The sequence below is a fragment of the Mustela lutreola genome, chromosome 16 (genome assembly GCF_030435805.1).
Source record: "Mustela lutreola isolate mMusLut2 chromosome 16, mMusLut2.pri, whole genome shotgun sequence".
NCBI classification, from domain to species: Eukaryota; Metazoa; Chordata; class Mammalia; order Carnivora; family Mustelidae; genus Mustela; species Mustela lutreola.
In genome coordinates, this window is record NC_081305.1 from 45,524,747 (window position 1) to 45,551,517 (window position 26,771).

Consider the following 26,771-nt stretch of genomic DNA (forward strand, 5'->3'; position numbering starts at 1 on the left):
TTCAGTGGGTCTTTGTGTGGAGTTCTCAGTCCTTTGGCAGCCAGAAGGAGATGGAGCCAAATGTGGTTTGGGGATAGAGCCAAGGCACTGGTTGCAGGAGAGACAGGGAAATGTGAGTGGAGACCTGGAGCTCAAGACATTTAGAGAAAGGCTTCAGAGTAGTGTCCAGAAATCAGTCAACTGAAGAATAGGCCTGTTGTCTGCCCAGTTAACACTGCTCCTGTGTAGTTCCTGTCTGAGAGAAGAATTTGGACACTTTCTTGCTTGGGAGTTTTTTTTTTTTTTTCTTTAAGATTTTATTTATCTATTTGACAGGGAGATCACAAGTAGTCAGAGAAGCACATAGAGAGAGAGGAAGAAGCAGGCTCTCTGCTGAGCAGAGAACCCGATGTAAGGCTCTATCCCAGAACCCTGGGATCATGACCTGAGCCGAAGGCAGAGGCTTTAATGCACTGAGCCACCCAGGCTCCCCTCTCGGGAGTTTTTTTACTTTGGATGTAACCCCTCTCAGGTTGGTATCCTCTGTGCTCTTAGGAGTCTGGATGACAGTCTGGAGTCTTTGGGAACCAAGGGGACTTACCAACCCAGAGGACTTGGGTCAGGAGTAATCTTCAGGGGAATGAAGAAATCTGGGGGAGACTCACCTCAGAGCAGAGATGAGTGAGAGCTTAGAGATCAGAGGTACACCTTTCTCAGAGTGACAGAGCTGGGTTGAAGGAGGTGAGATCCCCCAGCCTGTTGGAAATCTTTGAAAAAGACTTTGTCCGTCCCTGTACCCACGACACTGAGGCAGTTACTGATCAGTTAGCTATCTGCATACTCGAGATCTGCACTGGGATCACCACTTACATTGTCCACTCACATCTTTGCTTTGTGAGGCTTAGATTGAAATAATATAAACTGCATGTAGTCCTCTTACCAGGTGAGCCATCACTCTTTCCCACTCTCAGAAGAGGTGGCCAGAGACCAGCAAGGTCAAGACATGTGCTGGGGGTCATGTGTCACCTGGGACCAGGTCTCCATTAATTTAGATCTTTCCCTATAGTGTGCAGCCTCTCCTATTTCCCATCTCCGGAAAATCCTACCAACTTACTCTGCTTCCTTTGGCCCTGTGACAGTGAGGCTTGCTGGGCAACATTTTCTCCTTAGTCTCTCTGAATCCCAATCAAGCTTTTTCTCTGAATCTGTAGATTAGAAGGAAAATTGGTTTTTTATCTGGTAATTGGCTTCCATCTTTCTCCCCGGGGACTCAGCAGAGCAGAAACCCTGAAAAAGGAAGGCATGAAGCCTCCTTACCCCCTCAGCCAGCACTAACCACACCAGTTCAGCCCTTTCATTCTGTCTGACCCCCTTACTTCCTTTTCTAGGAGCCTGGAGAGGTGTGGCTGGACCAAGACCTGCCCCGATGTGAGCAGGTTTCATCCTCCCCCCACTGCCCGTTGCCGCCGCACCAGGGAACGTCCTCAAGCCCTGGCCCTCAGGAGAGAGGTAACAGGAGTCCCGAGCCGAGACCATGTGACGGCGCTGGCCCTCGCCACCGCCGTCCCCCCCACCGTGGCCCCAGGCCCGGCACCATGATGTTCCGAGACCAGGTGGGCATCCTCGCTGGTTGGTTCAAGGGCTGGAATGAGTGTGAGCAGACGGTGGCCCTGCTGTCACTTCTGAAGCGGGTCACTCGCACCCAGGCCCGCTTCCTGCAGCTCTGCCTGGAGCACTCGCTAGCGGACTGCAATGACATCCACCTGCTGGAGTCGGAGGCCAACAGTGCTGGTGAGTCTCCACCCCTAGAGACAACACAGTGGAAGGGAGACCTGGAACAAGAGCTGATGTCAGATAGTGGAGGAGGCCCACCCCCACAGTGGTGCTGAGGAATGTGGGTTCTGAGCTTGTTGATGGGTAGGGAGTCCCTGACCTCCCAAATCATCATCATAGGTCTCTTGGGGCTATGTTGTTGCCAGATGTACTGAGATGTGGGGCTTCCTGGGGAGGACAGTGCAAACTGGGAACATCCCTTGGCAGAGGAAGAGTTACATAGGTGGCTTGTCTAGGTGACAGAGGAAGAGACTAAAGTCATTACTGTGAAAGGATTTGGAAGCTGAGCAAATAATTCATTTCTCAAGCTTCAGGATGCAGAGCTAGGAGGGAATTTTAGAATTCTTCCAAAATTTACTAGTCATCTTAAACTTTTCTTTACTCCCAAAGGTAAGTTGGACTTAAGGGATAAACAGCTTCAAGAGAGTTTTGAGTTTAGATATGGTCCCTATCAGTTCCCTCAGCACTTAGTAGAGAGATACTCTGTGTCCCATGAGGTTGGTGTTGGGATGGCTGAGCCAGGCGTCTATAAAACTGTCTGTCCCAAGACCCCCAGTTGTAGACAAGAGTCAGGCCAGAGAATCCTCTCAGGGGACACTCTGGCCTCTGGGCCTCCACAGGGCTAGTTGGAGAGCTGTTGACCTCAGCGATGGGTGAGAGAGAGATGGAGGCCAGAGAAGACGGCAAGTCGTACTACCTGAAAGCTAACTGGGGACTGAGGAGGGCACCTCGGGGCTCTGCGTCAGTTCCCACCTTCTTCCCCATGATAATGGTTCATGTCAAGCCCTTAAAACAAGCCAAGTACTGCCTTGTATACTAACTTTGAAAGCAGTCTTTGGTGGCTCTAGAGTCAGACTGTCTGGGTTTAAGTCCCAGTTCTGTCATTTGTGATATAACGAAGTAACTTAATCTTTCTGAGCCTTTTTTTCTTCATCTTTAAAATCAAGACCATAACTGTGCTTACCTTCTAGGGTAGTTGTGAACTCTGAGAACAGTATCTGGCATGTAGTAAACGCTTAATAAATGTAAATGGTTTTTATTGTCAGTAATTCATTTAGTCCTAACAACAACCCCATGAAATAGGTACTGTTATATCCTCATTTTATAGGTGAGGAAATCCACAGTGGACTGCTAAGATTGGGACTGGGGAGCCACAGAGTTGCCTAGCTTCCCTCATCTCCCCAGGTCCATCTGCCTTGGTAACAGTCACCTTTATTTTTCTGAATTTTTGTGTACCAAGTCACAGAAGCACCATGGTTATAGGGTGGTTAGAGGGGGCTCCTAGGCCAGGAGTCATACTGGCTTAAATCCAGTATGAGTGAGAGCAAGAACCTAGCAAGGTTGCAGCAGGCTCAGAGCTCAACCCCTCCCCCATCCCCACCAGGGAAGGCTCCTCTCTGCTCTATAGCAGGAGTTCTTGGTTGCAGTATGGCCCTGCCCCCAGAGGAGGGCTCCTTTGGGGCAGGCCATTTTCTTTTGCAGCTTTGGCACACATCCCTCCCATCCCATCCTGACCAAGCAGTTGAGTGAGCACTGGGTGCCAATCTTGTCTGTATATCAGAACCATCAGTGGTGTTTATTCTGTTTTCTTATTAGAGCATGTTTAATTTCTGTGTTTTCAAAACTTATAAAATCAGACCATATGAAAGGTAAAAAGTGAGGTCTCCTCCCTTCCATACTTCCACATTCCCAGTTGGTGTATGTTCTGTGAGATATTCTGTGCATGTATGAATACATTCATACTCTCCCTTCAGTTTGTTCATTGTTTTGATCATTTTATTTTATTTTATTTTTTAAAGATTTTATTTATTTATTTGACTGAGATCACAAGTAGGCAGAGAGGCAGGCAGAGAGAGAGAGGGAGAGGGAGGCAGGCTCCTTGCTGAGCAGAGAGCCTGATGTGGGGCTCGATCCCAGGACCTCAGGATCATGACCTGATCTGAAGGCAGAGGCTTTAACCCACTAAGCCACCCAGGCACCCTGTTTTTTGTTGTTGTTGTTGTTGTTGTTGTTGTTTTAAAGATTTTATTTATTTATTTGACAGACAGAGATCCCAAGTAGGCAGAGAGGCAGGCAGAGACAGAGGAGGAAGCAGGCTCCCTGCTGAGCAGAGAGCCCCATGCGGGGCTCGATACCAGGACCCTGGGATCAAGACCTGAGCCGAAGGCAGAGGCTTTAACCCACTGAGCTACCCAGGCGCCCCCCAGGCACCCTGTTTTGATCTTTTTTTTTTTTTTTAAAGATTTTATTTATTTATTTGACAGACAGAGATCACAAATAGGCAGAGAGGAAGGGAAGCAGGCTCCCCGCCGAGCAGAGAGCCTGATGCAGGGCTCGATTCCAGAATCATGACCTGAGCCGAAGGCAGAGGCTTTAACCCACTGAGCCACCCAGGCGCCTCTGTTTTGATCATTTTAACACATAGAGTGGAACACTGTGCATATTAACCAGTTTCGTTTAACAGTATAACTTGGAGATCTCATATTCCAGTTGTATGTATGTATATATATAATCCTTCATTATTGATGGCTGCATAATAGCAAGAATACGTAGAATAGGTAAATTTATGGAGCCCTACCTGGGTATCAAGCAATACTTTACCTTTATTACTAATTTAACCCTCAAAACAGTTCTGTAAGGTAGGTCTTACTGTTCCCTGATTTTATAGATGAGATTAAGGTCTGGAGAGGTTTAGTGACTTGCCCTGGGTCACACAACTCGTCAGAGGTGGAACTGAAATTTGACTTTAGACCTCTTGGCTCTTGACCTCTAGGCTTTACCATATGGTATGTTTGGTCTTGCTCTTACAGTGTTGTAATGAGTACCCTTTAAGCATCTCTAGGATAAATGCCTAGAATTCTGTGGAGCTGCTAGTTTGAAGTAATGTGCATTTAAAATATTCCCTAGGGGCACCTGGTGGCTTAGTTGGTTAGGCCTTCAACTCTTGATTTCAACTCAGGTCATGATCTCAGGGTTGTGGGATTAAACCCCAGGTCAGGCTCCATGCTCAGTGCAGAGTCTGCCTGTCCCCTCTGCTCCTCCCCCTGCTTGTATGCTCACTTTGCTCTCTGATAATTAAATAAATAAATAAATAAATAAATAAATAAATATTTGAAAAATTAATAAATAAGTTAAATATTCCCTCTTACGACATTGCCTTGAAAGACTTGGTACACTTTGCACCAAGAACCGAGGCCCTTCCCAGATGGTTTGCACTGGGATTTGGCAGGGTAATGGGTTGAGAACTGATGAGGAGTGAATTCACTGGTGAATGAAAATAGGAATCTAGGTCTTCAGCCACAGTCCCATGTCAGATGGTGAGAGTATAACAAGCTGGTACTTGGATAGAAAGGTAGGGAAAACTTTGAATGAGAAAAGAGAAGGAGGGCTATGGTGTATATCAGAGTTGGCAGGCAGCCTGCCAGGATTAGAGCAGAGCATGACAGGAGAGAGAACTGATCACAGAGGTAAATTCTGTAGACCCTTGTGTACCTCTTTTTTTCTCTCTTTTTTTTTTTTTAATTTTTTTTAAGACTTTATTTATTTATTTGACAGAGATCACAAGTAGGCAGAGAGGCATGCAGAGAGAGAGAGAGGAGGAAGCAGGCTCCCCGCGGAGCAGAGAGCCCAACGCGGGACTCGATCCCAGGTCCCCAAGATCATGACCCGAGCCGAAGGCAGAGGCTTAACCCACTGAGCCACCCAGGCGCCCTATGTACCTCTTTCTTAATAGGCGTGGTAGTTCAAAAACTAAGGAGGCTTGTGTCTCCTGTCTTGGTTCATCCTTAAGTAGAACACCAGCCTTGCTGTATTTGTGAGGGAAGGAGCTACTTCCTGGGCCCAGAGGCCTGCCTTATGGGAGGAACTGTGCACCCTCTTCCTTTTTCTTTCCCGGTGTTCATTATGGCCTTCCCATTCCCTCTGTTTCCCAAACTTGCATCATCATCCATCTCACCCGGTAAAGGGTTGTGACTGTTAAAATCCAGCTCCTCCCACCAACCCAGACCCACCAAATCAGAATCCTGAGGATATGGGCCTGGGAGCACATACCCAGGTTCTGCTGACCAGGAGTCTTGAGAAATGATGCCCTGTTGGATTAATCATTTGTCATGGGACTTGAGAATAGGAATCAGGACATCCAGGAGTTCTAGTTCCATCTCTGCCACTAACAACTCTCGTGCGTTGGACCAGCTCCACCCCTCTTGAGCCCAGGGAACTTGTATCTGAACCGTAAGAAGGTTGTTCTAGATACTGTCCAAGTGTTGGGCTCTGAAGTTACTCTGAAGTTAGCTCTGAAGTAACTCACCAAAGCCGCAGCCAAGCATATTACGTTCTTTGTTTGGGAGCCCAGCACATTCTTCTAAAAGAATAGATCAACACTTACCCCACAGATCAAATCATGAGTTCAGTTGGTACACCAATCCCCAGGGAAGAGCTGCCTCTTACAGGGTCTGAAACTCTTCAGCTTTTTAGATCCCTTCAGACCTGGGTGGCTGAACAGTGAGGCAGATCCTCTGCCATTTTTGGGTTTGTACTCTGTCCCAGCCACCCAACCCTGCCCCTTCTTTAAGCTCTCCCAAGGAGGCCGTGGGTTCAGGTTTGGGTTTGGGGCAGAGCTACCAGAAAGGGCAGGGAGTGCAGAGGGCTTGATCTAGGCAAGTGGGTACCATAGCTTCATGTCAGAATCACTCAAGGACTTTATAAAAATAATCTGACAGGGCACCTGGGTGGCTCGGTCGTTAAGCATCTCCCTTCGGCTCAGTTCATGATCCCAGGGTCCTGGGATCAAGCCCCGCAACGGGTTCCCTGCTTGGCGAGCCTGCTTCTCCTTCTCCCTCTCCCTCTGCCTTCTGTTCCCCTGGTGTGTGCGCTCTCTCTTCTCTGTCAAATAAAATCTTTAAAAAGTAATAATAATAATCTGAGGCCTGGGCCCCATCCCCAGCAAGTCTGATGTTTTTTAAGGTCCCTAGTTGGCTCTTGTGTGCATCCAGTGAAGAACCTCTTGTCTTAATAGTGGTGCTGATTCCAGGTGGGCCCAGGAAGGTAGTGAGGGTATGCAGCCTGCGGGGAGTGAGGAGTTGGGGCTGTGGAAGGGGGATCTAGTCTGGGCTGTTCCTTCCTCTCAAGCAGCTGAGAGGGTTTAGGGAAGAGGCCCAGCCCAGGCAGCCAGTGTTGGTTTCATGGAAGCAGAATCTGAAACAATACCCAGGAAAAGAAAAGAAGTAGTACCCTAAGGGTCTCTGGAACAGGAAAGGAGAGAGGCTTCAGCTTTCCCCCTGCTATCATCCCTGTTCCTTTTCCCAGTGCTGTCTTCCCTGCCTGTTTGGAGCTGTAACAGTAATCCTGGCCCTCTCTTTACCCCTGGTGCTGACTTGGACCAAAAGGGTAGAGCCAGGGAAACTGGAATCCCCTTCCCTCCCCTGGTCCTTCAGCTTCCTGGGCCGCATTTCCTGCATTTTCTTTCCTCTTCCTGTTCTGTGAGTCAGAGTCCCTATATCCAGCAGGTTTAAACTCCTCCCTCTCTGGCTCACTGAATCTGGGTGGGGAAACTGAGGTCAGGAGGGGGCTGAGGCTGAATGAGTCACCAGAGCTGAGCTCTCATGCCTCCACCCTCCCCTTTCAAGCTCTACTGACACAGTTCATCAAACAAAAATGTGAGCCCCCTGTCCCTCCCCCATGTTTGTGCGAGCTGGGGTGAGGTAGAGTAGGGTGTGTTTGCAGCTGAACCCCAGCCCCTGTGACGAGTGCCTGAGGCTGCCAGGATTGTTGCAACAGCCCAGCACATAAAAATGGATTTGCTTTTATGGCAGTCTCCAAGATATATTTGGCTCCTATGGTTTGCCAGGACCCAGGGTCATGACCTACTTAGCTCTGGTCACCTGGCCAAGGAGGGTACTCATGCACAGTCTCTCTGATCCTCTCCATGCCTGCAGAATCCAGGTTTGCCGCTTGGGAAGAAGCAGTCATTGGGGACGCCTGGGTGGCTCAGTTGGTTAAGCAGCTGCCTTCGGCTCAGGTCATGATCCCGGCGTCCTGGGATCGAGCCCCACATCGGGCTCCTTGCTCCGCAGGGAGCCTGCTTCTCCCTCTGACTCTGCCTTCCACTCTGTCTGCCTGTGCTTGCTCTCGCTCGCTCTCTCTCTGACAAATAAATAAATAAAATCTTTAAAAAAAAAAAAGAAGCAGTCATTGGCATCATGGCATTCCCCAGCCCCCTCCCCCATCCGCCCACCTCCAGAATTTCATCACTGCTTATTGTGCCTCTAGCTCAGAGGAGCCAGAGACATGTCTGTTTTTGGTAAATAACTGTATGAAATTCCCCACCCCTGTCGGGAATCTTAAGGGGGAGTCCCAGATGTGCTCTCCTATGTTAATTGTTCCCCACAGTCCCAAAACAGTGTGGGCTCTCAATCCTCAACCAGGAGCAATGACAATAATAGTTAAAATCCATGGAGTACTTAACGCACGTCAGGTGCTTTGCATGATTGTTTCATTGAATCTTTACAACAACCCTGTGACATAGGGTTTTTACTGCCCCTACTGTACGGAAGAGGAGACCAGGCTCAGAAAAGTTAAAGGACTGGCCCACAGTTATGTTGACCTGGGTCATAGAAGCAGAGGTAGATTTAGAATCCAGGCAGGTTCTCATTTGAACCTGTACTCTTACTCAGTATATCTGCTGGGACATGAGACAGGGTGACGTGAGGTCAGGGGTCCTCGAGAGGCACATGACCCACACATAGACCCCACTACCGTCCAGGAGGCCATCTGGGTTTAGTTGTGCAGGTATTCATTAGGCCCCTGCTGTGCCTGAGCTCTGAGCCAGACTTCTCTGATCAGAGCAGGAAACGAAGTTTCATCCCCACCCGTCATCTGCAGCCCCAGCTGGGCTCACCCCAAGGGGCCTGAGGCTGCGCAAATTCCTTGGACCCATTCCAGTGCTCACTGATGCTTCCCAGTCATGGGAGGCCCGCCCTCCCCACCACACCGCTGCACAGACACATGAACACACATTTCCCCAGGGTCAGCCTCCAGTCGTCCAAAACCCCTCTCTCCTTTCTCCGTAGTAGAACAAGGTCCTTCATTGAGCCCAACCCTTGGGGCTGTTCTGTCATGTCCCCTGGCAGTACCAGAGGAGAAGCTGTGTCCCATAGCCCTGGGGTCCTGGCAGTATTCGGGGGTGGGGGAGGAACTAGACAAGGCTTCTCTCTGTCCCAGATGCCTCTGGCTACCCTGTAAGGCCTAAACAACAGCAATTGAGAACATCAGGGTAGGGCTGGAAGGGTAGGCTGACTGCCAGAGAAGGGAGAAAAACACCAATCACTGAGTCACATACTAAGTGCTTACTGTGGGTAGACTCCTGCCAGGTGCTTTACACACATTGTCTCCCTAAATCCTTTCAGTGGCCCTGTTAATTCCCCCTTTCCAGAGAAGGAGGCACATTGGCCAGGCAACTGTATAACACAGCTGGGATGTAAGTCTTTGACTTTCTGTCCCTAATCTTCATCACTGTATTTCTTCTTCCTTCTCATCAAGAGCAAAAAATTCAAGGCTTATTAAGTCAGGGAAATGGGGTGCCAGGGTATTTGTCCCTATGTGATCAAGTGCCAGATGAAGGAGGTAGAAGGGTGGGAAAAGTGAAGGCTTCCTGAAATCAGGAAGGCCTGTCCCACCTTGGAAACATCCTTAGATGTTAGAGATGACCTAAGAATCAGCCTTGTAGTCATGGGGTGCTGGTTCAAGAGAAGACAGAGAGATGAGTTTTCCTAGCTTTGAGTGGTAAGTCATGCATGAGATCTAGAAAGCCAGGGTGGAGAACAAGAGACTTGGCATTGGAGAGCTAGTACAATGTTATACGTAAAAGTTCCTCCCAGTTCTAGAGGCTGACAGACCTGGGTTCAGATCATGGTTCTGTCACTGAAATCTAGTCCCTCATTTATAAGGTGGGATGTTAAAGGAGGGTTGATTTGAGGTTCTTAGCATAGTGTCTGGTATATAGTAAATACTCAGTAAGTGCTATCCATTATTACTGTTACTGTGTAGTATTACTGTTCTATTTTGGCCAGTACTATGGTCATAGTAGGAATTGATAACTCTGCTTAAATGTATGAATCCCTGGGGCTCTCTAGGAAGCTTAGAGCAGAGAGTCCCAGGCCAAGAGAATGAGTAGTTAGTTATATGGCCAGGAGTTGGGAGTTGTGTGTTTCATTTTCATAAAGCTACAGATTTAAGCAGAATTAGAAATCTTTTTTTTTTCCCTGAAGTTTTTATTTATTTGAGAGAGAGCAAGAGCACAAGCAGAGGGGAGACTCAGAGGGAGAGGGAGAAGCAGACCCCCAGCTGAGCAGGAAACCTGCCATGGGGCTCCATCCCAGGACCCTGAGATCATGACCTGAGCTGAAGGTAGACACTTAATGACTGAGCCACCTAGACACCCCCAGGGACACCCCCAGAATTAGAAATAAATGTGAATTCCTAAATCATAGATTTCCACACAGGTCATTAAGACAAAGGGAGGTGTGAGGGGTTGTTTCTCATGTTTTTATGCAAGACTCCCTTTGCAGAGACCAGTGGTCCTTGGAATCTTAAGCCTTTAGGAAGTTGGGTTGAGCCTGTCAGATGCAGAGCGATCCAGATTGGGGATCCCTTGAAATCCAGATGCCTAGAATTCTGAGGCTCTCCTTATATAGTATATGCCCATTCCCAGCCTCTCCATTTCCAGGACCAGGAGTGGGCATGTGGCTTTAGAATCTCTGTGGGTATTTGAAAAGAAGGAGCCACAGTAAAATATAATAACTGTGATGATAGGGTAGCTAATATTTGCTGAGGACCTACTTTATGCTCTACTTTATGCTCACTTTAATTCATAGTAGTTAGTAGTAGCTATGCCAGGTAGGAATGATTCTGACCCCCACTTGGGAGATAAAGTAAAGCTTAGTGAAGTTCTACATTTGCCCAGAGTAACATGGTCAATACCTGGGAGAGGACAGACATAGCCATATCTCTGCCTATTCTTTTTCATCACTCACCCCTCTAGGGTCCTCTCTCTGTCAGGTTAGATCCAGTTCCTTCACACCTTCCCAGGACCTTACCAATAGCCCAGTAGGTCATCTCTCAAAACGCCCATGTTAGGTGTTTGCAAATCATCACTGTGGCTACAGGTCTGAGTTCAGTTGCCCAAGAGGGAGGACATAGTTGGCCCTAGTCCTTGATCATTATCTCTTTTCTCAAGTATTGGTTGGTATTCTTTGTCCCTTTCCTTTGCCCTGGCAGCATTTTCTCCTATCCTCTACTCCACTGGAGAGTTAAAGTTAAGGCAGGGGTAACAAGGTCTTCACAGAGGACAGATCTATAACAAACAGTTCATTCCCAAGGCCTCCTTTATGTGGCCAGGCAGTGGTCTTATTCCTTGGGAGTCCCCTTCTGGGTCAAGAGGGGAAACCTGGCTCATCTCCACAGACAGACTTATTAGGCTGTCACACTGTGGGATGGGAAAACGATGTCACCAGATCACTGTGGCATGGAGCAGCCAGGCACGCTTCCTGGAAGAGAGCAGGTTTAGGCAATCCAGAATTTGGGCGCCTGGGTGGCTCAGTTGGTTAATCTGCCTTCAGCTCATGTCATGATCCTGGAGCCCCGGGATCAAGCCCTGCATTGTGAGCTCCTGGTCAGGAACATGACACCTTGCTGTACTTTTAGGAAGAGAAATCCATCTTGGTGAATGGTACCAATTGGAGGGGAAAATTTTTTTTTAATTTAAAAAAAAAAAAAAAACCAGCAAGCTGCAGTGCCTGGTTGGCTCAGTTGGTTAAGCATCTGCCTTCTGCTCAGGTCATGATCCCAGAGTCCTGGGATCGAGCTCCACGTCAGGCTCCCTGCTCTCTCTCTCTCTCTCTCTCTCTCAAATAAATAAATAAATCTTTAAAATATAAATAAACAGCAAGCATTTAGTAAATACATTCTTTCTATGTGCCTGGCCATTTCCTTTCTTTATTAGCTCAGTGGATCTCAGAACAGCATTGTGAACTGAGTACTATAATTATCTCAAAACTTTTCAGTGAGGAGATCACTGCTCACTGAGGTTCAAGGTGACTTTCCCAGAGTCTAGCTAGTAAGTTGGGAGAGTCTAGACTGTCTGATTCCAGAGCCCAAACTGTTAACCATCATATTCCAGTGTCATTCCCCTTTCAAGGAAGGAGGAGGCTCTTTTGCTGGGGGAAAGGGAGTGTGGGTAGAGGCCATGAAGATAACAAACAGGGATACAGGAAGAAGGGCAGGCCTGGGGACAGCAGGAGGAGCTCAGATTCCAGAGTAGCAAGTTTGGCTGATGGGGAGCCACAGCAGGTGTTGGAGAGTAGGAGTGATGGAACCAGGAAAAATTACTCTGGTAATAGGTCTCATCAGTATGAAGGATAAGCTCAGGGGTCTTGAAGGGGGAAGGGAGAGGAGATTGGAGCTGAGGGAGCAGACTGTAGGTAGTACTCCTGGATCTATAGAGAGTCCCCCACCCTGTCTTCCCTGACATTCCCTTTTGTCCCCTCTGCAGCCATCGTCAGCCAGTGGCAGCAGGAGTCCAAAGAGAAGGTGGTATCCCTCCTGCTGTCCCACCTGCCCCTACTTCAGCCAGGCAACACGGAGGCCAAGTCGGAGTACATGAGGCTGCTGCAGAAAGTGCTGGCCTACTCGATCGAGAGCAATGCCTTCATCGAGGAGAGCCGCCAGCTGCTCTCTTATGCCCTCATCCACCCGGCCACCACACTGGAGGACCGCAATGCACTGGCCCTCTGGCTGAGCCACCTGGAAGAACGGCTGGCTAGTGGCTTCCGCACCCGGCCTGAGCCTACCTACCACTCACGCCAAGGCTCGGATGAGTGGGGGAGCCCTGCAGAGCTGGGCCCTGGGGAGGCAGGGCCAGGCTGGCAGGACAAGCCACCCCGGGAAAATGGACACGTGCCCTTCCACCCATCCAGCTCAGTGCCGCCAGCCATCAACAGTATTGGGAGCAACGCAAATGCAGGTGAGGGAGTGAGGGTCCCAGGAGGCCATGCCTACTTGAAAAAGGTCAAACTGGGCTCTTCACTCGTTCTTTGGCCTTGAGCAAGTCACATAATCTCTCTGGACCTCAGCTTTATGAGGCTGTGCAGAGCTTGTGAACTGCCATTCCAGGAGCCATGTCTGACCTACAGACATGTCTTGTTGAGCCCAAACTCAGTGAATCTTTGCTTTTGTCTTATTATGTTTTAAAATAAATTTGGTGACATAAGAAATTGGTAATTTTCCCCTAAAAATCCAGATTTCAGTTTCTCTTAAAATTGTTTAAAAAGTCCGGCAACTCAAGTCCTGTAATCCTGTAGCAACAATAAGATGGCCGAATATTGTGTTCCCTCACCTTAAGACCCTGTACATGTGCCCCAGTTGGCCTGTGCCCCTAATGACTTCTTTGGGGCATGTCTGATACCTGCTAGGCCTCTGAAAGCATTGAGTTACTAGATGTAATCTAAGGTCCCTTCCAGCTAAGACATTGTGGATTTGTGTTTATGGCTTCAGCTAGCAGCATTGTTTCTGAGAAATCTGTTTGTAAGCCTGTTTATGTAAGATATAAGTCACACTGTAAGATATTAGTGATAGCAGGTAACATTGTTGAGTGTTGACTGTGTTGTAAGCGCTTTACTGACATATCTCACTTAATCCTTGTCACAACTTTATCATCAGCCTCATTCTAGAAATGACAAGGTTATACACAGAGCAAGTAGTAAAATGGTCCGAAGTTCAGACCCAGCAGTCTGACACCAGAGTCTGCCCCTGGTGACTACTCTGTTCTCCAGCTAAATGGTCTGGAAGGGCTATGTTGGTAAGCACCCCAGAGGCTAGGGTGAGCAGGAGGAGCTGGTGAGTTTTTGAAATACTAGTTGAAATGAACAGGATAAGGGGAATGTGGCATTTCCAAGGTGTGGTGAGGTAGTATGACGTGACTCCAGGTGTGAGAGGTTTCTAAGATTTAACCTCAGCATGGCTGGTCCCCTTTGGCTGGCTGGTAGTGCTTAAAGCAAGCCAAGAGAGAGTGGCAGTGAAATGTCATCCATGCCAGTAGGTGAAGTGAACCTGGGTCTCCTGGTGGCACCTGGTACACGCCCTTCGTGCTCTGAGCTCCTTTCTTCCCCCAGTTTCATATGGATGTCCTAGCTACTTGTCTCCTCCCAAGTGCTGGTAAGGATCGCAGGAAGTAGAGGGATAGGAAAGCATTTTTGGCACTTCTGGCAACACAAAGTATGTTAGACCATGTTTTATAGTCTTAGAGCATCATAGTTTCTGGGTCCAAATTGGGAAATACATTAATAAAGATAATTCTAGCTCAGATTATTGAACATTTAGTCTTTTTCAAAAGGTGTTCTGAGAAATTTACACAAATAAGTTCTTGGGCTGAGTCATAGAAAAGTCACCTGTCCCAGGTGGTATAGCCAGAATTTAAGTCCAGGCAGTCTGGCTCCACAGCTCATACTTGTAACTACTATGCTACATTACTTCCATGTAAAAGTGACCCTCCCATAGACACTTAGACCTCATCGAGGGGAGGGGGTATCCATATATTTCTTCCTCCCCACAATGTCCCAGTGGGGCACAGCAGCTATTAAAGGACTAAGCTGGAGCAACGTCAGATAGAGGGGTTGAACCAGAAGAGAAAAAGGAATTGGGCATTCCAGGTAGAGGACACAGCATGAAATGAAGACACAGGGGTGGCAAATTGGAGTGTGCAGATGTCTGGCTGGGATGGAGAGATGCAAGGGTTTAAATGAGTAATAACAGTCACAGACATTCATGTTTACTGCGTGCCTATCCCTTTGCCAAGGACATTACTTGGAAATGGAGGCAGTAATTTTCCCAGGATCATAAAATTAATAGGTGGTGGAGCCAGAATTTTAGTGCAGGTCTGTCTTGACTCCCAGATCTCAGTATATTAGGGCCACATTCTGGGGGGCCTTGAAGGATAGGATGAAGCTTTTCGATTTCAAGCAGTTGCAGGAAACCGGAAACCATTAAAATATTTTTGAGTGGGGAGCAAGGATTGGCCTGTAAGGGCAAGCAGGGTGGGTTTGGGGTGCTGCCAAGGACAGACCAGGGTTTCTTGGAGAGAGAGTGAAGTCCTGGATCTCCAGCCGGCATTCCTGTTTTTATACATGCTGTGGCCGGCCTCCACCCCAGTCCCTGGTCAAGCAGGGCTCCTCAGGAACTGCACGATCTAATCAGGATAATTTCCTGCCTCCTCCTTCACTGAGAAGGGAGGAAAAGGAAGCCATGGGCACCAAGACAGGCAAAAAGAAAAAAAAAAAGCCTATACCGAGTCCCATGGGGCCCAAAAGGTGCCATTTCTGGGAATCCAGGCCCTTGGGAGAAGCCATGAAAAGAGGACCCCAGAGGTCACAGGCAGAGGTGGAGGCTGGCCTGAGGGTATGGATCAGTGCACTGCCCTGTCCTTCAGGTGATTTCCTGGCTAGGAGCATAGACTGTCGCAGATGAAGGAACGTGGTCTGGGGCCTGTACCAGACTGGTTGTTCTTCCTGGGTTGAGTTTCAGTGGAGCACTGGCAGGAATCCCAGCCTTTCCATCAGGAACAAGGCTATGGTTTTTCTGTAGCTGCCTCCCAACTCCCTCTGGCAACTGGGGCAAAGTGCTTCTGTTCTCTGAGTATTGATGTTCTCACCTACACAGGGTGAGGCTTTTTGGCTTTGTGTCCCTGTCTTTTTATTTGACTTTGGGTACTTTTGAATTCCATGTGTCAAGCTCAGAGGCACCCTTAACACCCTTAGGATGGACCATGGGTGCCCTCCTTTAAGCTTTTATGAATCTGAGGGCTCTTGTGTATCACGCCCTGCACCTGATCCTGGTGATGCAGAAATGATTGAGCAAGGTTGTTATTCCTGCAACTGCTTGCAATTGAAAAGCTTCACCCTACCTTCAAGGCCTCCCAGAATGTGGCCCTAATACACATGAGCCCAGAGTCCAGTGCAAGAGGCAGGCTGGTGGTGGAGGCTACTGCTAGGCTTGAGGCAGTAACACAGGGCCCTCACAAGTGCAGAGGGAGAAGTCACAGAAGAGCTAACACTTGAGTGAGGAGTGAAGACAAGGTGGCCGGCAGGAAAGGGTGGAAGAGCAATGAGTTCTGCAAAGGGAGTAGTTACATGGAAAGGTCTGGAACTCGGAACTTGCACTCTCCTGAGGATGGTTAAAATCAAGTAGGAACCCTTTTCTTACCTCAGGAATGGGACAGATGGAGAATATGAAACACCTTGTGGAAGACAGCCTGGATTCGCCCTGAGTTACTGGGCCTTATGGGTAGCTGATTTTAGCTCAGTACAGGAAAAATCTTTGGGAGGTCGTGAGGCCCAATGATAGAGATGTTGAAGAAGCAGTTTATATATTCCATTCATTCATTTGCTTTACAAATACTAACGAAGCAGCTCCTCCGGCCCACGCCCCACTATAATTACTGAGGCTGCAGTGATCTTTAAGATAGGACAAGTCCCTGCTGTCACAGATCTCATATTGTAGCAGGGGTGTACAGTTAATAAGCATGTAAACAATGAACTAGGTGAAGTCATTCCAGGTTGTGGGTAGGTACTGTAAGGAAGACAAGTAAGAGTCATACGATAGAGTAACCAAGATTGCTGGAGGGCAGCCACTCAGGGAAGGCCTTGGAAGAGATGATGCTTGCTGGAGATCAGATTTTTGGGAGCCAGCTGCTAAAATCAGGAAGACAAGAAGAAAGAGCAAATGCAGAAGTCCTGACGTTGGACAGCTTGAGTGTTCCAGGAACAAGTGAGGGTTGGTGGGGAAGCCAAAGCTAAAAAGGCTTGAACTGAAGAGTGAGCTGGTGGAGTTGAGAGTCAGAGGTGAGCAGGGCCCAGGTCCCACAGGGCCTTGTAGGTATGTGGAAAAGTTTGAATTTTATCCTCAGTGTGAAGGAAAGTCATAGGTGAGATTTAAAGTAGGGACTAACTTGGTCAGATTTGCGTTTTTAGAAGAATCACCATGGCTTCTGTGAGGTTAATGGGCTGTAGGAGGCAAGAATGAAGGCAGAAAACCAGTGAAGAGGCTATAGCAGTAATTCCAACAAGGGACACCAGTTACAGACCAGAGTACTGGAAGAGAAAGTGGGAAGATTGAGAGATGTGGCTGAGAGTTTGCTGATGGGTATGGTATGGGGAATGAGGTAATGAGCAGTATCTCGTAGGTGGTTCCCCTCAGACCCCAGGGTCCCTTCCTGTTGTTGGATTCTGGGGCTGAGCTGCTGTCCATGGCACCAACCAGGGGGCATGATCTCTTGGGGTCAGATCTCCAAACCTGACCTCTTGCCTCTCCCCCTCTGGCCAGGTCTCCCCTGCCAAATTCACCCCAGCCCGCTGAAGCGCTCCATGTCGCTCATCCCCACGAGCCCCCAGGCCCCTGGTGAGTGGCCGAGTCCGGAGGAGCTTGGGGCCCGGGCTGCTTTCACCACGCCCGACCACGCACCCCTCTCACCCCAGAGCAGCGTGGCCTCCTCTGGCAGTGAGCAGACGGAGGAGCAGGGCTCCAGCCGGAACACTTTCCAGGAGGACGGCAGTGGCATGAAAGGTATGACAGGGGAGGGTAGCACTAGGACCCTCTGAAGAGAGGTTTCTGCATAGCTTAGAGGACAGAAGGGAACCGTGGTAGCTTCCAACTTCCTGTCCCATCACCCTCGGCCCTGGTCTGACAGCCCAGAAACCCCTGCCTTCAGACATCCCAGCCTGACAAGGAAGCCAGGACAGGGCAGTAGCTGATGTTCCAGGGACACCAATGAGGTCATCCTAGTACATACCCAGTCAGGCAGGCAGAAGGCTCAGATGTCCTGATACCAGGGAAGACCACCTAGAACGGTGTGACTGGGCAGGAGAGGAAGTGGCTTATGGGGCCATCTGGGTGGCTCCATTGGTTAAGCTCCATTGGTTAAGCTCAGGTCATGATCCCAGGGTCCCAGGATCGAGCCCCATATCGGGCTCCCTGCTGAGCAGAGAGCATGCTTCTCCCTCTCCTCTGCCTGCCACTCCCTCTGCTTGTGCTCTCTCTCTGTCAAATAAATAAATAAAATCTTTAAAAAAAAAAGTGGCTTATGGACCTTTGGCTTTCCCCTACTTCTGGTTTTCTGCAGTTTCTGGTGTTACCTCTGGTTGTATACGTGTATTCCCTCTTCCCCCCCTTCAAGGTGGAGTTCCAAGGGGCTCTGGAGAAGGTGGTTGATGCTGGGGCCTCAGAGTCCCACCAAGGCTGGAACATTAAAAACTGCAGAAAACTGCTCCCTCCCCACAACCCTTCCTCTGCCAGTCATAAGGGCCAGATTCCTGACCTTTTGCTCTCCTTTTCCATAGATGTGCCCTCATGGCTGAAAAGCCTCCGCTTGCACAAGTATGCGGCCCTCTTCTCACAGATGAGCTACGAGGAGATGATGACACTGACTGAGCAGCATCTGGAATCTCAGGTGAAGCCAGTGGGACCATGGGGAGGTGGTGGGGGCAGCACCATTTTGACGTTACTCTTGCGGCCCAAGCCTCTGGTGTCTCTTCAGGCCCTGGGGGCACCCCAGGTACCTTAGCCTCACACTTCCAGCTTCCTATCCCCTTCTGCCTCTACCACAGAATGTGACCAAAGGTGCCCGCCATAAGATAGCGCTGAGCATCCAGAAGCTGCGCGAGAGGCAGAGTGTCCTCAAGTCCCTGGAGAAGGTGAGGATCTGGTATCTCCATCTCCAAGTCCAGCTAACTGCGTGGTGGCTCTGGGTGGCCTACCCTGGGGCTTTCCCTAGTCCTTAGGTCTGACCTCCAGAGAACCCAGCCCTAGGGAGGCCAGGAGCAAGTCAGATCACAGGGTTCATGGGCCTGTGGCCGAGAGGCTCCCCTCTTTTTCTGTCCTGGTCTGTGTCTCCAGACTTTGTCTCTGTTAACTCAATCCCTGTTCCTTTCACTTTTCCATTCCTAACTAATGTCCTGATGGAGCAGAATGTCACCCGGTGTGCATGATCTCTTTCCATTTGGTTATTTCTCACTCACTCCTCTTCCATATCTGCCTTGATTTGCATTCCTTTTCCCTTTTCCTGCCACTTGCTTTCTGGTTCCATCCTTGGTGGGACCCTGAGGCCCAGCATCAAACCCCCTTGGAACTGACCCCCTTGGAACTCCACTTTGAAGTGGGGAAGAGGGATTACATTATACAAATGTGTACATATCTGTGTATATATGTGAGCTTGTATTGTCCTTACCTCCTTTCTCTAAGTGCTAGGACTCAGGGTTCCACCAGCACTCTCCCAGCTCTGACCCCTCTTGTGTAGTTGTTCTGTGTAGCTTTGGGGGTCAGCATGTGACCCCGGATGTGTCCTCCTTACTCAGGATGTGCTGGAAGGCGGGAATCTGCGCAACGCTCTGCAGGAGCTACAGCAGATAATCATCACCCCCATCAAGGCCTACAGCGTCCTCCAGGCCACTGTGGCTGCTGCCGCTGCCGCCACCCCTACTGCCAAGGATGGGAGCCGGGGAGAGCCTCCACTGCCAGGTGCTGAGCCTTCTCTGGTTCACCCCGGCACAGACAAGGGCACTGAGGCCAAGGACCCTCCAGCTGCAGAGAGCTACCCCCCTCCACCAGCTCCGGCTCCCACTGATGGCAGTGAGCCAGCCCCGGCTCCCGTTGCCGACGGAGACATCCCCAGCCAGTTTACACGGGTGATGGGCAAAGGTGAGACCACGTAATGCCCAGCAAGAAGTTCTGGGACAGGGAGCCAATTGAACCCAGTCATCAGGGATCCAAGTTAAATGATGGGAGCAGAGCTTTTTAAAGGACCCTAGTGACTATATCAGAGAGTGGCTGAGACTGAGAGTAGCAAGGCCCCACCCTTGGGTATGTCTAGGTAGGTGGTAGGAGACAACCCTTATTTACCCACACAGTGTCTCCAGCCTCAGCAAAAGGCGGAATGATGTGTCAGTAGATATTGTGTATAGTATGAGACAAACCCATTCGTTCTTTCACGGGGTATTAAAGTCCACAGGATGGGGATGGTGTAACTCACAGTGGGCTTGGCCTTTCCTAAGGCAGCATGGCGTAGCCAACTTTACGATTGGATCCATATCCTTTTAGCTGTGTGACCTAGGCCAAGTGATTCCACCTCTCTGAGCTACTATTGTGGATTTATATATGTTCATGATAATCGGGTACCATGCTTCGCACATAGCTAGAACTCATCCAGCCTGAGTGTCCTCTTCCAATACTTGTGCTGGCCAGGAGGGCTGAAGGAGCTAGAGCATGGCAGAGGACATGCTGGGGCTAACTTCCCTCCCTTTCCGTTGTCCCTCAGTGTGCACCCAGCTGCTGGTGTCCCGACCGGACGAGGAGAACATCACCAGTTACCTCCAGCTTATTGAAAAGTGCCTGACTCATGAGGTGAGGCCTTCTCTAGGGTCCCAAAAAGGGCAAGGCTTCCCCCATCGCTCTCAGTATCCGTATTCCTGATGTGGCCCTCAGTGCCCTGCCTGGCTGGCACCCACCCAGCGTCTCCAGCCCTCATCTCACCAGTGTTGGCTCTAGTGGCTGCCGTGAGCTCTCCTTCTCAGAACCTTACTACATGTTCTTTCTCTGGGGAGCGAGATTCCCCTCCCTTCTCCTGGTCCCTCAGCACTTAGTTCAAATGAGTATACCTCAGGGACACCTTCACTGGCCCCTCCTAGTAGATGAGGCTTCTCCTTCGCAGTGCTTGTCACAGGTCAGATGGCCTGCATGTCTTCTGGCCCGCTGAACCGTGAGCTCAGTACTGTACATGTCTTCTCCCCCGCTGAACCTGTGCCTCCCAGTACTCCCTGGCACAGAGCAGGCAGGCAGTAAATAACTTGAGTGGGTGAATGGAAGGCAGATCTGAACAGAACACCCTCCCCACTTCACGCTCCCAATTTCAGGCGTTCACGGAGACGCAGAAGAAACGGCTGCTGTCCTGGAAACAGCAAGTTCTGAAGCTCCTCCGGACCTTCCCGCGCAAAGCTACTCTAGAGATGCAGAGCTACCGGCAGCAGAAAGGGTGAGGGGCCGCCAGGGTGTAGGGGCCTTCCTTCCCGAGTCCCTTGGTGGTGGACAGGTGGTGCTCAGTGGGCTGATTACGTTCTGGGCTGGGAATTTGTTGTCCTCATTCAGTCACTGGGTGACCTTCCACAAGTCACCCAGTGAAGACTTTACCAGGAAAAAACGTCGGTGTTCTCAGCACTAGAACAGGGTGCTGAGCTGGCAGAAGCAACACCTACTCCATGTTCTCCCCTGTGTGCAGGGTGCTGTGAAGTCCCTTTTCTCCCCTGTTCTCCCTGTTTCTCCTCTATTCTACTAAATACCGCATTTGAGAATTCAAGTTAGGAGAACTGCTATAAGTGGATATGAGGAAACCTTTATCCGCTCCCATCTCCATCCTGGGGTTTCCTTGGGGCGGGAGAACAGTATGTGATGCAAGGACTTGGGCAGGGAATCCTTGTTCAGAGCAGGTCTGTGTTCTGTCCTCTCCATGGGGATTCTGGTGGGGGAGGTGAGGAAGGGGCAGACAGAGGGGACCACCTCAACTGACACCATGCCTTCTGCTCTCTCACAGCTGGGCATTCGGCTCCAACTCGCTTCCCATAGCTGGCTCTGTGGGGATGGGGGTGGCCCGGCGGACCCAGCGGCAGTTCCCCATGCCTCCCCGGGCCCTCCCACCCGGTAGGATGGGCCTTCTGAGCCCTTCAGGCATCGGGGGCATCTCCCCACGACATGCTCTCACTAGCCCCAGCCTTGGGGGCCAGGGCCGACAGGTGAGCCAGTGGGAAGCGGAGGGCCTGGCGCTTCGGGGATTGGGGTGGTTGTGCCTGGGCTGTGCGTGTCTATGTGTTTGCACCTGGGCCTTTCTCAAAGGGAAGAGGCTCTTTTGCCAGCCCTACCGATCCTGCACTTAGATCTCAGCTTCAGCCTCTTCCCACTCAGCTCACCACTTGTTTTTCCCATTCCCTGTGCAGAACCTGTGGTTTGCCAACCCTGGAGGCAGCAACAGCATGCCCAGCCAGAGCCGTAGCTCTGTGCAGCGCACCCACTCCCTCCCGGTCCATTCCTCACCCCAGGCCATTCTCATGTTCCCTCCAGGTAAGCTGCCCCCACCCTTGGGGCTCGGCGATACCCTTAGGTGGTCCTTCTCTCAGTCCCATTCCTACTATCCTCTCCTCCTACCTCCCACCACTCTGCACCCGTCTTCCCGCATCCTGAGTTTTCTTGTACCCCCTCCCCCACATCAGTTTTCTTTCTCAGATCCTACCTGCTTTCTCTGTCTTCTTTCTCCCCTACTGCCAGCCTTACGTCTCCACACCTCTCCCTCCCTGTGTTCACAGTCTTAGTGTCCCTGTTGGTCTCCATCACCATCTCCTTAGAGGATCATTAAGTACTCAGTTTGGAAAGGGTGGAGGGGATGAGACTGTCAGAGCATCGAGGTTTCTATGGAGGGGAGTTCTGCCTGTCTGTCCCCTGGGATTCCTTCAGGCAGGAAGCAGCAGACTTCAGTTTGTAGATCAGGTTCCACACTAAAGGGTCTGTGAGGTGAGATGGCTGTTTGCCCTCTGCTCACAGACCAGTATAGAGGTGAGAGATCAGAATGAAGGTGAAGGGGGCAAAAGGGAGATTAGAGAAATGCTAGCCCTGCCTTGGTTATTGAGTGGGGGAGTCCCCTGCCCTGGGCTAGGCCTGCTGCTGGCCACTCAGGCTACAAAGGCAGAGAAGGCCAGTCTGGAAGAGGTGAGGAAGGGGGCAATGGGGTGCCTGACTGGCTCATCAGTAGAGCATGCAGCTCCTGTCTCAGGCTTATGAGTTCAACCCCCATGTTGGAGGTAGAGTTTTACTTTAAAAAAATTTTTTTTGAAAAGATTTGCAGGGGCACCTGGGTGGCTCAGTGGGTTAAAGCCTCTGCCTTCAGCTCAGGTCATGATCTCAGGGTCCTAGGATCAAGGCCCGCATCAGGCTCTCTGCTCAGCGGGGGGCCTGCTTCCCCCTCTGTCTCTGCCTGCCTCTCTGCCTACTTGTGATCTCTGTCAAATAAATGAAGAAAATCTTTAAAAAAAAAAAAAAAATTGGGGGCGCCTGGGTGGCTCAGTGGTTTGGGCTGCTGCTTTCGGCTCGGGTCATGATCTCAAGGTCCTGGGATCGAGCCCCACATCGGGCTCTCTGCTCCGCAGGAAGCCTGCTTCTCTCTCTCTCTCTCTCTCTCTCTCTCTCTCTGCCTGCCTCTCTGCCTACTTGTGATCTCTGTCTGTCAAATAAATTAAATAAATAAATAAATAAATAAATAATAAAAAATTTGCAGGTGATTCTAAGGTCTTCGTGATATAAATGCCAGTCAGTGGGTTACTTTACTTATGAGATGATGTGAACCTGTGAGAAGCAGAGGACCCTGTCCGTTGTGTTCATCCTAACGTGGTAGGCATCTGCGTTACATCAGTTGCAGATGCAGGTGATTGGATGGATGAGCTGCACGAGCAGAACATTGGAGTAGTTCTTTTTACCTGCGTGCTGGACTATGGATCCAGCGGCTTTCCATGCCATCAAATCAGATCCTCCCAGCTGCACACATGAGGGTGCTGGTTTATTCCCATCATATCAGTCACGAATGTGAGACTCAGGTCACTTGCCCAAAATCAAAAAAAATATTGGCTAAGAAGAGACAGTTAGGTGTCCCAACAAGGCCTTAGCTCTGGGTTCATTGGGGATATGATGATCGGAGAGGCTGGAGGTGGGAGCAGCGTCTTCTGAAATCAGGTAGAAAGCTCAGGCTTTCTCCCCATAGCAGTGAGGAGCCGAGGAGGGGGTTTTAAGCAGTGTGGGGTGGGGTCAGGTCTGCTTAGGGAGGTGGGCTGTTTCCCAGACACTCCAACAAGAGGCCCTTTAGAGATGGTTTGAGGACAAGCCCCATGGCTGCTGTCCTGATTTGCCCCGTCTGTCCGGCCTACCCAGATGACATCCTGCCCAATGGAGCAAGTCCAAGTGGGGATGGGAATTGTTCTAATTAAGCTTCTGCACCCAAGTACAGGAGCAGGTCATCAGTCAGGGAGTACAGGGCTGCCCAGTGCCTGGGGCTGATGGCTAGACTCTGCCTAAGGCAACATGCAGTGTGTGGCCTCCAGGACACTCCCTCAGCTTCCCGTCACTCCCTCAGCCTGCTGCTCAGCCTTTCTGTTCATTGCTAAGCCTCTGCCCTTGCCATTGTTGCCTCTGCCTGCTCTGTGATACACCCAGGCCCGTCTGTGTCCTTCATCCCTGCCTGGTCATACTTCCCATCAGAGCATGTGCCACGTCTTACATACGATTTCTCTGTCTTTTGCCCCTCTCTCCCTCCCTCCTTTTCCTCTTATCCCTCTCAGCCCCTCCCTCATACCAGCCCCTGCAGTCCTTTGTCTCCCAGGTTTTGCCTTCTGCAGTCAGTTCAACCCTCACCTCTGTTCTCTCTCCCCACAGACTGCCCGGTCCCTGGGCCTGACCTGGAGATCAATCCCACTCTGGAGTCTCTGTGTCTGAGCATGACAGAACACGCCTTGGGGGGTGAGCATTTCCTCTTTCCCTGACCCAGCTCCCACCTACCCAGCAGCGTCTCCACCTCTGAACTGAGCAACTCAGAGCATCCTGAGGGGTCCCTAGGGGAGGTCAGCCTCCAGGGAGGGCCTGACTGGGATGACAGGCTACCTGAGCACCTTTTCTTGGGCCTCCCGCCAGTTCCTGATCTTCCTCCCTTCCTCCCTTTCTCACCACAGATGGGACAGACAAAACCTCCACCATCTGACGGGACCCACAGCCCAGCGCACCTATAGGCTCCCTGGGCGGCGGGCGGGGGCCAACCCCCAACGGGCTTCTCTGCGACAGCGAGAGGGTGGGCTGGCTCAGCTATACATTCTAGTATTTTTCTACTTTCTCACCCTTTTAACTTTTGTTTAACATTGGCACGCGCCTTGCTCACTCCCAGGCCCGTCGAGGGATCTCTGCTGAGGTTCAGGGAGGTAGAGGGCAGCCAGGATAAAGGAGGCAGGGACTGGCCAGCCTGACTGCCCCTCCTTACCTCCCTCATCTCCCACCTGGCCCCGTCCCACCCCTGCCTCTTCCAGACTGCCGGCCACCTGCCCCTCCTAAGGGAGCAGCTTACCCCTATCTTGTGGGGCCTTCTCAGAACCATCTGATATTTGGGGAGAAAGAAGCGGGGTTGATAACCTGCTCTCCTGGATGTTATTTGAGAGGAGCTAAGGAGAAGCTGGTGGTTGAGAGGATCCTCTCTCTCTCCTTGCCACCTTCTCCTTCCCCATTCCCATCATCCCCAAGGACAGGAGCCACCCTCCTTTCACTCACCTCCTTTTGCCCTGTTTATCAGAGGTTCTCTACAATTAATTTCTTAGGCCTATTTAAGATGCATATTTATATAGTTCTTAACGGTTTTTCTCTCTGATCATTCCCTCTCATTTTTAGAATCCCCAGGTCTCTCTCTGAGCCAAGAAAGTGGCAGGGGGAGCCTGAATTTTATGAGGGGAAGGGGCAGAGCCCCTTCCTCCAGACCCCCTAGTCCTTCCCCTGCTTCCCTCCAGTCCTGGCTCCCCAGATGCCGAGGTTGAAGGCCAGGAGCCAGGGCAGCCAGTGAGGTCAGGAAGTCTGTTGCCTTAACATCCCCTTCCCGCAACCAACACACACCCTTGTCCACTCCCAGGTCTGGTAGCTGAAAGACTTGGGGTAAGGAATAAGGGAAAGGGGATTGTTTGGTTTTTGGTTTCTTTCCCCACCCCTCTTTTCTTTCATCCTTTCCCGCCCCCCATTCTGTCATGACCTCACTTAAGTGGAACACTATATCATAACCCAGAGATTTGTCCCAGCCGTGGAGTCATACAGACCCTCTGGTCTCTGTTCCTGCTGAGGGGTTGTGCTGGGGCCCAGGTGGAGGGAGGGGACTTGGGGGTTCAGGCTGTGGGGAAGCCAGGGTCCCCTATTCCAACCCCTTCTTCCCACTCAACCCACCCCACCTCCCACTGGGACATTCTCAAGCTTTTCACACCGAAAAGGAAAAAAAAATGTTATTTTTAGATACATTTTATGAATAACTTTTGTTATGAATATGGCTGGTAACCATTGTGTATGTTATTAAAGATACAAAATGTTGGGAAAAAACAAAAAACCAAAAAAAAAAAATTTTAAAACCACCGCCCTCCCTGCACTCTCAGCCCATTCCCCGGACCTTCTTGCCTCTGCCCTCCTGGTCTGGACCTCCCTCACCTCTGAGCCCAGGGAAGGGGAGGAAGCCAGGGGGTGGGGTGGCCCTGGGGATCTGCTAAGGTCCCCACCTCCTCTCCCAGTGCCGGGCTGGGTGGGGTGTCAGGTTTATTTATGTACCTCTTGCACACTCATCAACCTATGCAAGTCCCCCACCCCGGCCCCTCCATGTTTCTGTGCCTTTGCTCATTCCCCTCAAACTCCCAGGGCTTCTCCAGTCCTCCTCTCCCATTTAGCCCCGGGAAGTGGGATGGACAGGGGCCACCTCGTTTGGAATCAGCAGGGTGTCCCTCTTATAGGACCCTCACCACCTCCTAGCCAGTCCTGTCTTCTTCACTACCCATCAGTGTGAGCTGGCTCTGCCTGGCATTAGGAGGTGGTGAGGGACACCCCCCACACACACACAATGGGAGGCAAGAGCTGCCCCCCTCCCCCCACCTGACAGCAGAGTGTGCAGGACGCAGGCGGCCCCACTCTGATGGGCAGGACCCTGACCCTCTTCTACCCCAGCCCCTCCCCAGCCCCCTCCCCCACCACCATGATTTCACCCTCCCTCCTATCCCCAGCCCCACTGGCAGAATCAGCTTTGAGTAACTGTACAGTTTTTCTCGCTGTTGGAGAAGACTTACTTGTTGGAGTTTCACTTGTTTAATGGTCTGGGCTTATTT

General features: G+C 50.6%; 1 protein-coding gene across 4 annotated transcripts in view; it reads left to right on the forward strand.

The window, feature by feature from the left end:
• Positions 1 to 25,922, forward strand: part of SAMD4B (sterile alpha motif domain containing 4B) — a 37,839-nt gene extending 11,917 nt beyond the window's left edge. Inside the window, exons 2-13 of one of the 4 annotated variants that reach the window (XM_059153542.1) lie at positions 1,368 to 1,770; positions 12,359 to 12,829; positions 17,182 to 17,421; positions 18,195 to 18,304; positions 18,462 to 18,548; positions 19,209 to 19,551; positions 20,168 to 20,253; positions 20,763 to 20,881; positions 21,437 to 21,635; positions 21,837 to 21,960; positions 24,316 to 24,399; positions 24,609 to 25,922. In XM_059153542.1, the coding sequence (XP_059009525.1) occupies positions 1,575 to 1,770; positions 12,359 to 12,829; positions 17,182 to 17,421; positions 18,195 to 18,304; positions 18,462 to 18,548; positions 19,209 to 19,551; positions 20,168 to 20,253; positions 20,763 to 20,881; positions 21,437 to 21,635; positions 21,837 to 21,960; positions 24,316 to 24,399; positions 24,609 to 24,637 (2,088 nt within the window). In that variant the 5' untranslated portion in view covers positions 1,368 to 1,574 and the 3' untranslated portion in view covers positions 24,638 to 25,922. Of the gene's footprint in view, positions 1 to 1,367; positions 1,771 to 2,989; positions 3,012 to 12,358; positions 12,830 to 17,181; positions 17,422 to 18,194; positions 18,305 to 18,461; positions 18,549 to 19,208; positions 19,552 to 20,167; positions 20,254 to 20,762; positions 20,882 to 21,436; positions 21,636 to 21,836; positions 21,961 to 24,315; positions 24,400 to 24,608 lie in introns of those variants that run through there. The other 3 variants (XM_059153544.1, XM_059153545.1, XM_059153543.1) reach the window with 3 other exon arrangements.
• The last annotated feature ends 849 nt before the right edge of the window (positions 25,923 to 26,771 follow it).